Consider the following 18,691-nt stretch of genomic DNA (forward strand, 5'->3'; position numbering starts at 1 on the left):
CTTTCGCTTGGCTAAGGCGCATCGGTTTTAGTGTGGCCACACAATTCGCGTAGCTTTCATAAAAAAATTGTGCCGTATAAGAAATGTTAATGTAGGCACAATATTTAAAGAATAAAAAATATTCTAGTGTAATTACCACATAGACCGTATAAGTACTAACCAGATGGTCGTAGTACGAAGTAAAACTTCTTCCATCCCTTTTTGGCATCACTTTTTAAATAGAGAGGGCCTTCCATGGGTGGTACAGGATGACCCGATACGGATGGGATGTTCGAAGAAGCTCCGCTTTGGCCGAAAAATTCTTCTATAATCACTTGACGCGTATGTTCGTCTTGTTCACTGGACCAGCCTGTTATAAGGAAGTCCAACATAAGCTTTAGTTATCACCACAGTTGGACGTTTTAGATAGTAACGTCAACATAAACATTGATAGTGCAGACACGTTAAATAAATTTATCTACATTCTACAAAAATGTATAATAACTTTCTTGAGAAAATACTGTAGGAGCTAATTTTAATCAAATTTCAATCTTCTACATAAAAAATAGGTACCTTTATCATCCTCAGTAAGAAGAAACTTCTCTGGTGTTTGGAAAAGTGATATCTTGTCAGGTCTCTCAGCAAATAGTATTTTGTTTTTGGACTCCCTCGTCCATAGCATCAGATTGTCGACTAACATTTCGTGATCTTCATACACCCGTTCTAATAAAATAATATTATAATATCAGATTTTAGTCATACGAATATTGAATTCGAAAGTCATGATATTAAAATTAAGTTCTGCTTTTTTCAGGAATTAGCAAAAAACTACATACTATAATAGTTTATAATTTTAGACTACATATTTTGCTTGTATGTTGCAATGTAATCGATTATATGGCTTATCATATCAACGTAGGTTACGAAAACTTTGTGTACAAACTCTTGATCTTAAGAATGTTCACCGAAAAGTTCGGAACATTATCTAACTTTTTTGGCTAAGTTAGTGTGACTATTTTTACGTTTAAACACATGTAATATAATAATAAAATAAACAATAGTCGTGATTCAATTTGTTTGCCGTGGTTAATCAATCCTTATATTCGCTCTTTTTGTAAATAAAATGTATTTTTTATAAATATATTAAAATCTCTACTCTACTAACTTGCTGGTGAGTATATACTATTAAAAATAAATATGATATTTAAAATAATTAATAATAATAAATCAACAAAAGCAAAAATATAATTATTATTTAAAATTTACCCATATGCAGATCAGGTAGGTGCTCCACTATCGCCCACTTCGGTTCCATAGTGACATGATTTTTGTCAGCCAGCAAACGCGCTACATAGCCGCATGTCATTTTCTCATCAATTAGTAAACTTTTTGATGAGCCATCCATTGAAAAAGCCTTAATGAAGAGTTTCCTAACATTAGCTTCTCTCATGCGTTCCAAAGCGAGCTTGATTTTATCCGCTTTCTGTTGAAAAACCGCATCCTGTGAACGTATTTATGCATTCTAAGCAAACTAAACAGAAAAAGCAAAACTAAAAATAACTAATCCTACCACAAACTTTTTATTATACACTAGCTTAATAGTATTTATGGTAGTGATATGTTTACATAAAAACAATATTTAGAAAAATATATTTTTGATTTGATAAATGGAATTCTAAAAGCTGAATAATAATATATTTGCTATGTCTAAAGGAAACTAAACAAAAAAAAGAGACCAAAAACTGTAGTTGAATTCTTATTAAAAAATAATAATAATAAGGCAAAGTAAAAAAAAAGTATGTAATATTAAAAAAAAAATACCTTCTGATTTGGTAGTAGACTTAATTTAATAGGTTTACATTTAGAACTTGCACTACTAGATGCTGATGATTCACTGGATAGCATAGATACCTGAAAATATAAGCAATTATAGTGTTTACTCGGTTAAATATTGCATTGTTAGTGTAGTAGTTGACATCTCATCAGACATCAGACGTTTGTGTAAATTATTTATGTTCCTATCGAATTTGACATCCCATTGGATAATGAGAGTTGCCCTTGAGTTTGTGGACACATTTATGCACATGTCCTGTGCAGTTGGCTAGTCTCTATTGAGTTTGGCCATAATTAAAATGTTTTAAAAAAAGGGCTATCTTTTTTCACTATTAATTTCAAGTTATTTGTTAAAGAAATAATTTTGTCAAATAAAAACAAATAATTGTCTTTATTTACTTTTACATTAGGGAACAAGCATACATTGGACTTACAGTGTCACTAAAAGCAGAATCATTGTCAGGGGAGTCAGTGCGAGTGATGGTAGATGCCCCATCGCTAACATCTTTATTCTCTTGCCTTTGTGAACTCTCACCTCCACTCCTTTCTTTTGCTTGTGAAGAGTAATCTAAAAACAAAAAGTTTTAGATTTATTACTTAACTATTAATTTGTTATTTAAATAATGATTTTATTTTTTAATAATCTGATACTTTTTTGATACATAAAACTTAACAAGTAAAATTATATCAATATTCTTCATTTGTAACTGACTCGAAAAAGGGGATTCCCAATTCGATTAAATACATAATAAACTGCTTACCTGATGATACTCTGGATATTTCTTCGTCATATTCTGAATCAAGTGCGCAAAGCTCTCCAAGTATAGCGTCCAAATCAGCATCTTGAGTTTCTTCCAAGTTAGCCATCGAAAACCTGTACGTGTCAATACGAGGCGCAACAATCTCCAGCGGTCGTAATGCTATTGGTGTTTCACTGGAGGCATTTAAACCCTGAAAATAAAACCAAGAATATGAAAAATATTTTGTCGTTAAATCCAGTCTTAACCTACTATATACATATATATATCAATACCTATCTACCGTAATAAGTTGTATAGTACTGTACCCTACCTAGTATAGCAAATAATAAATGTAACTACATAAAGTAGACATAGTTCGTGGACATACATCCAATCTGTCTTCAGTTCTCAGCTTTGGAACCACCTTGGGTTCAAACAATGCGGAGTGATGGATCAAACGAAAGAGATTATCGTGATTGACGCTAGTCTTTTCGGGCATTAGAGCTGAGAACGCCTATATTGAATACTAAATTAATGGGCACAAAATAACGGTTGTGAAGCGATTTATAAACCTATGTACAGACTGTGTTAATAAACGAAATTAGAGGCATTGGAGAAGAAGACGATTACGCAAATTATTATCAAATAAACCAAATACGCTTCGATCAACTTTTGGTATAGGTTACCATTTATAGCAGATAAAAATGTAATTGCTGAACAACCATCGAGCATGACTGTCTAGATTGACCTTTAATGACTATTTAAATTAATCTATGTAGATATTTTGTGATTCTATTTATCGATCCATTAGTCCGTAAACTAAACGGTCAATCTGAATTAAATTTTACCAAGGTTACGGTTTAAGGTAATGCCGTTTACATATGTAGTTAATGGACACTTAGAAGTTGCAACAAAAAGTAATTTCGACATAATAAGGATAAATTAATTTGTTATAGCGGTACCTACATAATATATCATAATTTATTTATTTTTAAAGTTTATATCTAAATGATATATACTTCATAATTAATATATACTTCACATATTAAAAACATAAAACTACTCTTTCATAAAAAATCGGAAACCAGGTGCATAGTACAGTGAAATGCAAATATCAGTGTCCCAATAACGTGGTTTTTCTTGCGACATTCGGCCCTGTACCGCGTTTTAAGAGAAACGTCGTCTCTAGCATTATTCATCACATCAATATCGTTATTTAAATTATGTGAGTTTAATACTACAAATTCTCGTAATAATGGCTAAGAACAAAATTCTAATATGTCAATTAATATAAATAAATACTAATATAATAAATCTTCAAGTTTAATTATTAGTAAATGTTTTAATTTTTGAATTTATAATCGTAATTATGTTCAAATTATATTTATTACTTTTTTATATTAAATGTACAATCAGAAACATTTTTCTTATAAGGAGGTTTATTCCAGTAGTGATATAATAACTAAATTATAATCAAATAAATAAAAAGGTAAACAAACAGTTCCATAATTCATTTCGTTTATCATAAGTATGTACCTACTCGTATCTAAGCTCACAGATGCCAAGCGCTACGGAAGTGCTTTACATCGCATGCGCATCTAAGTTTAGTATCCATGTGACTAACAATGTAAATACATTCGGGATTTCGTGCCACTTCTATCGTATAAACAACTATCAAGTCTTAAACTAAACAGCAGACACCCTTATCTGGGCCCCCAGAAATAAATTCTTAGACATGTATGTAGCTGTAATTATTAATATGAATGCGTGTACAGTCCTCAAGTCTTCATAATATGATGAATTAATTACCCACGAACATAAAAATCAACATCCCAAAACATGGGTCGGGAATGCATTGTCTTTGGAACAATGAACCTCGGTAGCTTTGTTTAATTATGCATAAAGTATATCTTCTTAATAATAAGGCACGTTTTAAAAGTAATATATTGTTCGTTATTAAAATATTCTGTTATTATCATAATATGTAATTTAAGTTTTAACTTTTTCTGCTGACTTAATTTGTTTGTAAATAATACACTTGTTATATTTTTTTTATACCGACTGGAGTTGTATTTTCCAAAAACATTTATAATCATTATAATAGCTTTTGCTACAATTATCGAGTTTAATTGGTATCTAGTTTGAAAGACGAAGTTGATTACATACCGCCGTAGTCATATCCAGACTTTGTTCAATAGATTTATTCTCTACGGGAGAACTAGTGAGGCTTTTAGACTTTGTGGCCAGACGAAAACTTCTGTTAAGTGTGGAGAGGAAGCCTCCACGATGCCACTTAGTCTGTTCACTTAGTTGCACGTCCATCATTCCTCGCCCGCTCACATCTCACCGTAATGACTCACCGACCACAACTCACACTAGAAAAATATAAGCAAAGGCCGGCTTCGCGTGTTCTTTATGCACAACCGTTATCCACTCATATTGTCATTGGATAACCATAATCCACGGAAGGAAGTACATCTGCAAGTTAGCGACTGGAGCTTGGCGACGTAATCTCAAGTTTGTTAACACGCGATTTATTTGATTCCAGCGCCCCAATCGAGTCGGAGTCTGCGCGCTTGACTTTCGAGTAAATCGTACAAACGATAGATGGTGACCTCGCCCATTCACAATCTAATTGATAAAAATATTTGAAATACTTTCATTTTCACAAAAAGTTTAAATATAACAGAACAAAGGGGGACGCGATGTCGTTACGAAACACATGCAGCGAACGCAATCTCGAACTCAACTGGAGTAAAGTTGCATTACAAAACGAGCGCCAAGCGGCAGGGACGGGTTAGCAGAGGGGGGAGGCAAGTATGAAGCGAGGGAAGTTGGCGACTCACTGCCGGCGCGGCGGAGGTAACGAGTGAGCGGGTGTCGAGCGCGTTCTGGTGCACGTGTGCGCCACGGCCAGCTACGTTTTGTTTGATAAGGATGACGAGGCGGTGTGCGTGTGGCGTGGCCCGCCCCATGCCTGGCCGCGGGATCTCTCGCCCCCGCATTTGGCGCACCCAAATGACACTTAAACAATTTAGGGTGGAAAACGGGCAAGAGACGCAATGCGTTGTTTAGCTCAAAGAATTGGATAATCGAAAGTTATGGGAAGTCTTGAAGACTGATTTATAAGTTAAATATTAATTAATAAGTTTTGAAATCATTTAGAATTCGCAAGTAGATTTTGCTTTAATAACAATAAAAAAAAATCGTAAAATAATTAATACGTTTCGATGATAAGTATAGTATAAATATTTTAGAAGTAGATCTTAGTTTTCTTCATATCTTTTAATAAAATATTCATACAAGTATAATGTTTAAGTTAATAATAACGTCCGAGCTTTTAAGGGCGGTATGTAATAACTATGATAAAAATAGAAAATGATAATGTCATATTGACATTGCCATTTTAGAATGTGAATGCCATTTGAATGCTATGTGAATGCTGTAACTAATTTTAATATTATGATTTAAATCTTAAATAGTCTATAGAATAGCGAATAGCCTAAAGTAAATTTGTTTATGGATTTGTATTTGTTCATAAATTTAGAAATTCTACACATTTTTTAATTCATGACTGATATATTAAGTATATTTTATACCTAGAAAAGTTAAATTAATAAGTAATAAAAAGTTTATGTAAAATAATAGTACGAGCATTACGAATCTTATTTTTGACTTACTGGTACTTTGTTTACAATTCTATAAATGAAAATGTGAAGCAAGCAAAACTTTATACCCCTGTTTAAATTTAAATTATTGGGCCACAGGAGAATTAAAATCTGGCACAGTTAAAATCAATATGGAAAAGGAGTGCACAAAATGAGCGAACACTAGTTTAAACGAACGAATTTTGTTGAACTCCAATAAGTGTGCTGACAATATAAATATGACTAACTGTGCCCGCGATTTCGTGCGAGTTTTGTATTTAAGAAAAAAGTTATTGCTGTAGCCTAAGTTACTCTTTATTACATCAGCTATCTGCCAGTGAAAGTCCCGTCAAAATCGGTCCAGCCGTTCCAGAGATTACTCGGAATAAACAGTCAGAGAAACAGACAAAAATTAAAAAAAAAGTATATGCTATTTTAGTATACGTACCGTGTATATATACATATGCAAATAGTAAAAAGCGGTTATTTCAATATTACAAAGAGACACTCCAATTTTATTATATGTGTCACTATAAAGTGAATACAGACAGACTAGCCGAAAATATTTATTGTAGTGAAGTGTAATTGTAATCGCAACACTATTTTATTGAATGTGATGTGAATGCATACTTTTTCCCCGATATTCTTGAAATGAATCAGTTACATATAAAAGTCTTGACGGCACTTATGCTATTGTAATGTTCGTCGACCAGAAAGTTCCGCAACGCATTCAATTTGTTTATACTCGTATTGTAATAAATGATCAGATGAATTATTAGTGTTCTACTTACGTAAATCAAATAGAAGATCGGATAGTACCTAAGTAGTTCCTAGAAGTTTAGTTCAAAATCTTGTTTAAAAAATCTGGTACTTGTAATTCAGGAAAATTCAGACAATGCAAATAAATTATCTATTATTTTAAATTGAAAAAATATTATTATTCGTATTTGTAGCTGTAGTATTTCGCATTTGTGTTCAAGATTGGTTCCGGTATTATATTACTATAGAGGCTTCAAGTAAAAAATGAATGACAGGTGGCTTTTGCGTACACCTGCCGAACAATCCGGTATCGGACAGATGGCACCGACCTATGCGTCTGTTGGCCTTAATGTCTATAATTCTGTCCACTGTTCAAATACTCATAATAAGTTGAAATTTATATTTAAAATATGCCATTGAATAAGTAGGATATAAGAAATAGGTACCCCTATTACTTTCATCCTATTTATTCAATGAATAAATTCTGTTTTATGAATATTTTCTATAAAGACAATATTATTAAAAATGTATTTATTATAATTATAAAACATACATCATATTTATATAAATTTCTTATATGGTTAATATGGTAATACAGGATTGCTAGGGTTTACACAACTTTTCAACTGACTGATGTACGCGTCTACAGTATTAGTTGCAAAATACTTTTAAATATCTCAGTATTATATGATATATTATAAATATCGAAAAAATATGGGAAAGTATATAAAATAAACTTTTAAGTACCTCTAAATGATTTGAAATGATCACGATTTTAAATAAACGAACGCGTTTGATTAATTTTAAATTTACGTAAGTGGTATGAAACAAATATTTGTGGAAATTTGCGAAGTGAGTTAATTTATTAACGAATCAAACATTGAAACTGACAAATAAACACGTTCCAACATAGAACATGTCTGTTTATGTTAATATAAGCTACAAATTGTCAACATTCTGAAACATTGATTCCATATCTGAATACGATCAAAAATTTATTGTAACTTATATCGCGTGTAGTTAAAAGTTTAACTATAAATATTGAAGTAAGCATTTAGATATAAAGTCAGATTACAACTAAAGAAGCTTTAGACCTTAGAGTAAAATACTTTCGATCCTTATGAAAAAAATAACAATTTACATGTTTTCGGTATGACTTTTATATTTCACAAGTATAGTCGATTAATTTATTTAAAAAAAAAGCGTATAAGGTAATTATTTACATTTCAATACTGTACAACAACGGTGTTGAGAGTAATCACAACATTTCACTGGAAACTGTTAAGTTATTGTTTACAAGCATATGAAATTCACGCTTGTCACGTAATTGTCTAAATTTAAAGCGGTCCATCCGCTGCGAAGCGCAGCTGTTTATCTAATAATATTAAATATTTAAACCTCTCCGAAATGTTCTGCATCTTCTGGTATATGTACAAGCTTTACGTACTTATATTGGTTTAGTAGTTTTATCAGGTAGGCATAACAAAACAAAACACTATATATATGAATATATTTTATTATTGAATAATATGTAAAAATTATCTTCAAGAAATATTTGGAAGTTGACTACGAGTATATTGAATGTAAACTCATGAGTTCTAATGTTGAATACATTATTTCATATTCATAGATCATAAATGAAACTATTTTACCCTGCTATAAACTCCTAAGTATATATTTTTATAAAAACTAATAAAATATAACAGCGAAGCTTAAAATCTAATGAATATATTTCCGATAGCAGGTAGTGCTGGTACTCGTTACCCGGTAGCGAGACAGATGTGCCGCCAGGTGCATAGAGCCAAGATTCATAAATATTCTTCAAGCATCTGGCTTTATCATATGCGAGTTGCAACCTTAAAAATAAGCTGGCTTTTATTTCTCAATGCCTTATTGAAAGTATTAATTTAATTCTATAGTTAAACTGACAGTCCACCTGCCTATTTGAGCTTGTAGTTGTTTTTCTGAATTTGTGACAGAATTAGTTACTTGCCTGATTTAACAAAATGTGTTTCTTGTTACATTTTATGCACAGAAGAAATTTAACTTTAAAAGATAATGTTAAAACAAAATAAGGTCTTTCAATTTGCTTTAAGAAGAAAATAGTAAGGACTAAACTTGAGCTGGGTATATCATGGTTTTAGAAACACAAGCAAAGCATTTGGGCCATATAAATACTAAATTGTAAAGATAACCCATTATGATAAATTATTTTGTAAGTGTGTCGCTGATCACCTAAACGACTGGACCAATTTTGATGAACATTTTTGTTTGTTTGAGTGGGTTACTTATGCTGATCATAACGGTATACTAGCGGCCGCTCGTGTATTTGTTGGTTTCTTTTGCTTCTCATGGATTAACCTTTATTGACAGTAAATAGACTGAAGATGGTATCCTCCCGATCGAATTCGGATAAAAAGATAAACTAAATGAATTTAATCAGCTATATGTGATATATTGCAGCGCAGTAGCTCAAGTGCACTCTAATAATCCGATGGGATGTAAATCCGACACGGCCTCCTCTTAGAATAACGACGTGTCAATGTAGATACATACATGTACTTATTCTATAATTAGAATAATTGCATGTATATCGACTACCTGACTGTCTAAATAGAATCATTAACAATTTGAAAGTTTTTGTATTGAAAAACTAAGTAATACCATAAACTATGGATTTAATATTACATTTTTTTTGTATCGAATGCATGCTATTACTAATCAGTATTCGAATTAAAGAAAACACCACACATAGTGCATTTAAAATGACACAATGATATTTTACGAGTATATGTACTTCTTGATGCAGTCCCAATGGTCGTATCTGTCGTTAAATGAGATTTGTATCAGCAGCAGATGTTTCGTAAAACCGGCGCGTCGCGATACAAGGCAATCGTTTTCACAATTTTTTAGTTACACGCCTTAATGCACAAGGCACGTGTTATTTTGAAAGTTCCTACATGGGGAACGAACATTAATAAAGATAAAATGCGGCTATAGTTTCAGGTTTTGATCGTTTTATTTTAACAATCTATAAATATCCCACTGCTGGGCTAAAGGTTCCTCTCCTTTTGAAGCTTCCACCATGCTGCTCCATTCGGCACACACCTTTTCCACATGGATTTTTTTTTCGCCACAGAACACGAGATCAATTATTAAACATAAACGACGCATAGCAAAAACAGAGATGTACCCATAATCTTTGGTCAAGATGAATCTTGACCGAAGATTGGCATATGTGAACATATGACAACCTTTGGCCATCTCGACTATGGCTTTCAGTATAATTTAGATTTTTAAATTATTATTTTTACGGTGTGTGATACCAAGTCAATGCTTACTTACACATACAATTACTTAATTTTATTTGACATATTAAATAGACCCGCACGATTTGGTTCAACATTTAAAAATCTGAATCTTCCCAACGTCACTTTGACATGATACCTTATTATGGACTAAGTTTGATGTCGAATATGGTGTTAATCTTGGTTCAATTGAATCTGGGAAATATTAAATCAATCAAGTATCGTAAGTATCAATTGTAAAGACTGAATTAATCAAACTAAAACCGCTCAGAAAAGATCATTTTAATTTATTAGATTAAGTCAAGTGTCAATTGTAAGTTTTGGCCGAGGGGGGCTCGGTAGAAATGATTGATATATGAGACAGAGCTTTTCGATTAGGACTTGAGTTAAATTTACGATGAAATTACGTAATATTGTATGAAATTACATGTTCATTTTAAATTGAAATTACTTTTGACATCGATTATGCCATCGATGTAGACAATATAAAATTATATTTATAATATTTATCGTATTTTTTTTTATTTTATAATCTGATAATTATATACTTGTTCTATTATAAAATTTCTGTTTACTGTTTGATCAATGTGTATATAATAAATGTTAAAATTTGTCTTGATATTACTATTATTTTTTTGTTTCTAGGTATATTTTTCGATATTACTTTGAAATCTGTTTTTTCCGTTTGATCAGCCAAGCCTCTGTGATCGCCTACCATGTAAAAATGAGGTCATTTTAATGTAACACGCATTACGGTCATTGTAAACGTGGCACGACTTAACCTAATTAATTCAAATTTGCAATAGCTTTAAAATATTAATCTACGTGCTATTTTTTGTTTAGTTTTTTTGTAAACTTTTTGCACAATATAAAAATATAATTATTTTTAATTTTTGTATTTCTTACTTCAAAGGAGGACGAGTTATCAATTTCACAAATTGTTTTGTTTATCTTCATCGGTTATTAATGGATTTTGATATTTTTTTAAGCTTTTCCCCCTTACTATGGAGCCGTCCGTATTTTTTGTCGTTTTGATATTTAAAACGTTACTGTTATTTGGTAGCGTATAAAGCTTATTTCTATATTATACACAAATTATGTAACGACAAGAGCAAAATAAAGTATATCATCTATCATCATATATCATCTTATCAGATTGTACTTTATAAAATGTAAAAACCATACTAATGTATGTGATGTTGTCCAATATTTATTTATTTATATTTATTATACTAACTAGACATATAGTTAAATAAAATTAATAAGGAATTGCCGAGCGATATATTTCATGTATTTTTATTTTTTTATTATTTGGAGGCAAACTATATAAGGGCAATATTTGTTTGTTAAATATTTACAATATTAAAAATATTTTTTGTTCAATGTCAATAACAGTACCAGGAAAGGAAGACAAGCCGTTAGGATTATATAATGGCACCATAAGTTTTTTTTTACAGCAATGGTTTATCCTTACTTTAAGGTGGAATTGTTTTAGCATAATAATCCGGATTACGTGATGATTCATAGCTTCTTTAGTTTTTAAACAATAATAAAATTATTTGCTTTTACTACGTTACTTACCTACTACGTACTTTTTTTTCATTAAAACATAATAATCTTGCGTGTCAGTTTAAACACAATCACTGCTATGACTGATATATAACTTAACACTCATCACACAATAGCTAATTATTTAATAAAAATCTGAATGATATATGTAAATATCATGCGGATAAATTATATTTTTGGTTAGATGCATACTAATTTAATATGTATGAACCTATTATAATAATAAAACAAATGACATGAAATATAGATTAAAATAATAAGACATGGTATAAATGTTCTTCACTTGTTTTTTTTATGAATTAAGTATTTCAGAACATAATATTTTTAATGCTTAAGATCTTTTTTCGAACTATCGAAGAAACCAGATGATGGTAGTTATGTTTTATAAAATCGTTTCATTTAATTTAATCTTATTCAACATGACGTGTGTGCTCTAGCAGAAGTACCATTTGGTCAAAAGATGTTTTTTTTTGTTGCTAATGTGTGGAGGAGGCAGCTGGCATCATATTTACAATAGGAAAAAAATATAAGTACAAAAAAATATAAGTTCATCTAGTCATGCGTCCAATAAGTAAACATACTTTACTTTTTAATTCCCATGCATTTTCGATTAGGTATACGAAAACGTTATAAAGTGATTCATTCTTCTTTACAAACTTCTAATAAAAATATTAAATTTCAACCTCTTTGTGCTTTAGAAATATAGTTAAACAACGATATTTAAGTCACATAAAGATTTTTATACTTCTTTCGAATGACAAATTGTTGATGTCAAAAAGAGACAAAACGGGGTATTAATCTGAGGACCAAATTTTGTTAAGAGGAAACTCGAAACTCATCGCTAAATATATTTTTTACAAAATGTATATGACACACTTATAAAAATGGTGTAAACCGTAATTTGGTTATCTACATTTCACGAGTGAGATGCGAAGTGTATTCTCAAGAATCGCACTGCCGCTTTAAATAGTAAAACAGCTCTTATTAATAGGGCCGTTAGTGGATATCGAATATTTAAAATAAATTCAAATTTGAATTTTAATGACTTATTTAAATATCGGCACCAAATTGATAGTTGATTCTAAATAAAACGCTATTATTAATATATTTGTGAAATGAAAATTAAATCATGAAATCCTATTCAGTTTTAGCAGAAATTAAGCCGGCATTACCGCTGTAATTACTAAGTTGCCAACGTAATTAATCTGAAAATCCGTTTCGACAACCGAAAGGCGATTAGTAAAATTGATCTTATCGATCTTGCACTTTTATTTACTGTTACATTTGTTTATTCATTTAAAAAAATAATAATAAATATAAAAATATTTTATCAGGTTTGTTGTATTTTTAATATGTTATATATTTTTTTTTTCAAATTAGTTTTGCATAATTTAGCTTTATTTTAAGGCCGATTAAGTTTGTTGAAATATAAGCGTTGAAAAACATTTTTTTTTTATATAAAACTGGCACTTATTGATTAAAATGGTAGGTATGTACTTCACGAATTTGTAAAAAAAAAAGATCTGTCACGAACACAATTTTAAAGCAAACTAATAGTTTATATAATTTATTTTTTATATTTAATTTGGGTAGAATAAATATATAATAATTATATTTCAAACTGATTTGCACAATAAATCATCTAATTTAATCCGTTATAGCTGGTACGCATCTAGTGTAATAATAATATCACAGAGTAACTAATCAATACTAACATTAATAACGTGTAAGTAACTCTGTCTATTGCTCTTTTAGAGCGAAACACTGAATCAAATTTGATAAAATTTGTTATGATGCAGGCTTGACCTCCAAGGACGGACATAGGCTATAATTTATATATAACACCCGACGAAAACCTCTAAAATACAACCCCTAAAATGCGACCGAAACCGCGGACTACTACTAGTAGGATCATTCCATGAGTCCGAGTCAGTTGAAATTCGCTATAATATGCAGTTCTAATATTATGTATACCAGTTTTGTGTTAGTTGTACACTACACATTCCTCCCATTTTTTTATAATAAACATTTTTTTCTTTCGTCTGTTTGTTGATAATACACACAGGTAATGTACAATTATAATGAGTCTGTGTTTTAACAAGTTTTATAATTATTATGTTGAAATGTCTTTGCGGAATTTAATTTAACAATTTATTATTATTACAAAAATAATAATTTCAAATTTTATTTATTGATCAATTATACCATAAACTTCTTAATAAGGTATGCATAAATGGTAATAATAATCCTTGAAAATATTATACGTTTTATTTTATTTTTGTATAAATATACTATTTCCATGTTAACATTATCGAGACGAAATTAATTTGGAGGTCAAACTAAATTATTCATTTATTATAATGTGTCAATTCTTGTTTCATGTAAATTTTCGCTGTAATTGCAATTGCTAGCAATTACGGGTTAATAATTAAAAATAGACAGGCAGTCTTTATACTGAAACGAGTATTTATTAATCAAACACAACAATAATTGACGTACCGTTAAAAAACCAGTTAAATATTACTTACTAGTTAAAAACTCGGCTTCGCTCGGGTAAAATAAATAAAACTAAACAAATACGCTTTACCTTTCACTTTTCATATAACATATAACTTTTTCATAAATCTTGATTTATTGTGATTATTGGTTAAGTTTCCATCGAGTATATAATGTACCCCAGTAAGAAATTATTATTTGGAACATACTTACTTTCTGAACGTACCCGTAAACGTCAAACGTCATATGTATATAGTCTCTATCGAAAGGATATTTAATTATACTAGATAGATATACCTTATACAAAATATATATATCTAGTATAATTAAATATCCATACGATAGAGATTTCATTCGAATCCGAAAATGGTTTAAAGTAAAAATAAAATGATAAATAAGCTTTTTTTAATTTATAGAACGCAGATAATTATAATAATTATAATTATCATAAAATTAATATAATTATAATATCTAATAAAGTATGTACTTTTTCCGTTTTAGTTATTCTCCTCAATAGCCAAATATTTTTTGGTTTAAATCGTTTAAAAATGCAATTCTATTCTATTCAATTCAAGTTTATTTATCCTTTTATTTTTTAACTTCATCAATATTATAACCTACACTATTCAAATACCTAATTAAGTAAGTTGGTCTATCTGTACAAATATCACATAGGAGGTATTTATTTTTTCTAAGTATGATTTAAATTTGTCAAGTATTTAAAATTATACAATGCCGCACTTATCCGGTACAATCTAAATGGGATTTTATAAGATGTCTGCAAATCATGCTCAGAGGCATATGCGCACACGCACCTGCCGCGTTGCCGCCGGCTGCATCCACACGTGCACGAACATCAATCTTTGTGGACGCTCTTCTTATATTTGTATAATTAATTAGCCTTTTATTTATTTTTTATATTTGTTACAATAATACGACTATTTTTATTTGGATTATAATTTAAGAATTGTTTAATTTTGTTAATGATTACTTATCAGTAATATGTAGAGTCGAATTAATATACATAAATACAAACCGCAGTTAGTACTGTGAGTTCTCCGAGCCATTCGTTCAGCAGCGCCTCGGGATCGTCGGCAGCGGCGCCCGCGCCCGTATCTTCAACCAGCGCCATCTTTAAAAACAAAATAAAGCTTTTATAATAACATTTCTTAAAAAAACTGTGTAGTATATGTTACTCTGTAGTAACTATTCCATTGCTATTGAAATAACCTCTTGCAGTAGTACCTTTTATTACAAGCACCTATGTTTTATTGTAAAAATTGTCTACAATATAATGAGGACAATTTAAAATTATGTTACAACATTCTGTCAACATCTGGTATAATAAATAGCACGTGTTGATCTATGGGTATGGAGTAAAATAAGTGCTACTTTTGCTTGATACTTTACACTACCGTTATAATGGCTGCTAGTTTGGGCTTGGCTCAGTAAAGCAAATAAAAGACCTATTATGCACAACCACCACGTGCCAAATAAGTACATCTGGCGTTTGTGTCAACAATACGCTAGAGCAGCGAATTGTAACTCTTATTGAATAAAATAACTTCAATACGCTAACAATCTTTTAATTTAATATTTTGAATACTGAAATCAATTTTACTTCAATTTATTTTTGGTACCTATATACCTAGGTATTAATTTTCGTAACAATTGTGTATATATAACATAGGAAGGAAAGAGACCTTAATCTATCAAAGATAACAGCTTAGATAACTCATAAAAAATCTTCTTTTGCCAGAGCACTTAATTATTAATAGGGATTATAGAATAATGAAGCAATCATAACAACAATAATTTTAAATTATTATTAAGTTCCTAACAACTAGCGCCACCTGTTACAGTTTTATAGAACTATTGTTTTTTACAGAGTTATTTGATTAATTTTAGAATAAGCTTACAGCTAATAAATAAAGCTAAGTTTTGAGTTTTATATTTGTAAATATATCAAATAGTGGGTATATATTGTATATGTAGAATGGAGAAAAAATAACGTCCTAAATAGATTCCGTAGAAGATGATTCGTTCGTTCGGTTTTCGGACTCCATTAGTTTTACTAAATTTACAATATCTAAGCGGAACTGAAGTTTTAATATCTGTTACGACTTTGTTGAACATGACAAGAGTTTGGAAAAAAGGACAACGGCAACATTATTCGATCACCGGAACTACTTTATCATTATCAATAACGAGGCTATAATATAGCTTAAAATCAGACATATTCTTAGTTGTACTCATGTATAACAAAGAATATGTATGATTTTCTTATTGACAACTTGGTTGAGTGTAGGTAGGGACATACCTACGTGTTAAAAAGTATTCAACTAATATCATAGTAATATAAATGCTGCTTCGTGATGGTTTGCTATAGTATCACGGCAGGAAAATGACGAAATAAAATTCTACATAATAGAAATTCATTTTCGTAACGGATAACGAATACTTGTCCTAATACGAAATAGATTACCAAAGAATATCACTTGATATTATTTTTATTGGCTCGAATATTAATTAATACAAATACCAAATGAAGTAAAATTGTAACTGTAATATAATTGTTGATTAGATACGAAGAACTACGTAACCGTTATTATTATGAAAGTCTAGGTATTTTATTTAACATTTCATTGTTACGATTACTTAGTATATGGTAATATAAATTATACAGATAATAATTAAATTGTTTTGAAAACGTAACGATTAATTATCGTAAATAATGCACCAATGACGTTGCGATCTAATGCAACAATTCTAAATATAAAGTTTATTTCAAAATGGTCCTTTAATACTCTGACATTCCACTGCCATTTAAGAGCGGTGTCAATAAAACACTTTATCTGACGCGGACAAGTTATTAACTGAACAGCTCAACTTAAGACTCCTTCATATTAAAAAACGACCGCTCTCTCGTAACTCTCATGAGTGTGATGTTAAGTATGCGCGAAATAGGACGTTAGATGTTTAAAAAGTTACATAATTTTAAATGGCGTCAAACATGTAATAATAAAAAAAAATTAAAAACCTAATATTTAATTAATTACCTTGATAATAATTATTAAATAATCAAGAATAGTATGACAATGTGAAAACACCGTAAATTGAAAGGACAAAAAACAAAACAAAGTACAAACAAAACGAAACAGTTAACGTCGCAATTATTGTACTACACGTTATTGCAAGTAATGTCAGAGAATGGCGTTTAACAAGCCAATTTAGCAAATAACTGTTGTCCAACATTTTTGTACATAAGTTATTCTGATAAGTATGATTATTGAGAATCATTAATTAGTCTTCAGACATTAAATATTAATAGTATTAAGGACTAGTTGCCGCCTGCGGCTTCGCTCTCGTTTAGGGGTTGGTCATCAGCTTTTAGGCAAAACACCTATATCCTTCTTGGAGTTCAAGCTTGCTTCATACCAAATTTGTGGTTTTACTGTGAAAGAGCAACAGACAGGCAGACATACAGGGTTACTTTAAAATTTATAATGTTAGTATAGCTTAAGTGAGAATTCTATCTTCGTCGGATAAACTGATCAAGCAAGTTTTTGTAATTTTATATTTCCTAAAGTTAATTATAAATACAAAATATCGCTTTAAAGTAACTTTAGTTTCTTTTTTTAATATGGGAAAACTTAGTTGTTGATTTGTTTAATTACAATAAAAATAATAATTAAAATACATTTTTGGCCATTTGAAGGACGCATTCTGAAAAAGCAGTAAAAAAACTACTCATGTCTTAAAAAAAAAATAACTACATAAATTAGTTTAATTCAATATGTATGATTTGGTGATTTATTTATGTGAATATACATCCGAAGTTAGAAGTAGTTTTGGTTTGGTAGTAAATGGTTTTAAGATATATATTTTTTTATTTATTTCACTTCCTTACGCTAAATATGTATACATATTTTAGATACACGTACAAAGGATGTAGTTATAATTCATTAGTTTACTAGATTGGCTTTTAAAAAAACATACTTGTATTCAAAATATTCGCAAGTTTAACTCTTTTAAATGTTTATATTGTCTCCTTTAAACGCAGTTGAGAACTTGTGTATTTAGCCTCAGGGGTTGAATGGCAATTACGAATCCAATTGAATTTCTCTCTTAGTCGGGCTGTGTACTGCTAGTCAGAGAATTAAATGCAGAATAATTTGAACATTATAAAGTTTAATCTGTTCTCTACAGTAAATAGATTATTAATTTATTCGATAGTTTAATCGAATCGGATTCTTTGTAAAAGCAGCTTGGCAACCTCAGAAATGTATCTACAAAGTATTCGAATCGAACTTAATTTGCTGCTGTCATTTCAGCAAAGAAAAACATAGCTTCATTGAAA

General features: G+C 30.2%; 1 protein-coding gene across 5 annotated transcripts in view; it reads right to left on the reverse strand.

The window, feature by feature from the left end:
* The window catches only part of LOC125075893 (amyloid beta A4 precursor protein-binding family B member 1-interacting protein), a 100,348-nt gene that overhangs the window by 5,715 nt on the left and 75,942 nt on the right, over window positions 1–18,691 (reverse strand). For 3 of the 5 annotated variants that reach the window (XM_047687737.1, XM_047687738.1, XM_047687736.1), the window contains 7 exons: window positions 15,368–15,463; window positions 2,574–2,763; window positions 2,247–2,380; window positions 1,801–1,890; window positions 1,246–1,480; window positions 553–702; window positions 161–349 (listed from right to left, as the gene is read on the reverse strand). In XM_047687737.1, coding sequence (XP_047543693.1) covers window positions 161–349; window positions 553–702; window positions 1,246–1,480; window positions 1,801–1,890; window positions 2,247–2,380; window positions 2,574–2,763; window positions 15,368–15,463 — 1,084 coding nt within the window. Of the gene's footprint in view, window positions 1–160; window positions 350–552; window positions 703–1,245; window positions 1,481–1,800; window positions 1,891–2,246; window positions 2,381–2,573; window positions 2,764–4,718; window positions 5,287–15,367; window positions 15,464–18,691 lie in introns of those variants that run through there. The other 2 variants (XM_047687735.1, XM_047687734.1) reach the window with 2 other exon arrangements.

The sequence above is a fragment of the Vanessa atalanta genome, chromosome Z (assembly GCF_905147765.1).
Source record: "Vanessa atalanta chromosome Z, ilVanAtal1.2, whole genome shotgun sequence".
Lineage (NCBI taxonomy): Eukaryota > Metazoa > Arthropoda > Insecta > Lepidoptera > Nymphalidae > Vanessa > Vanessa atalanta.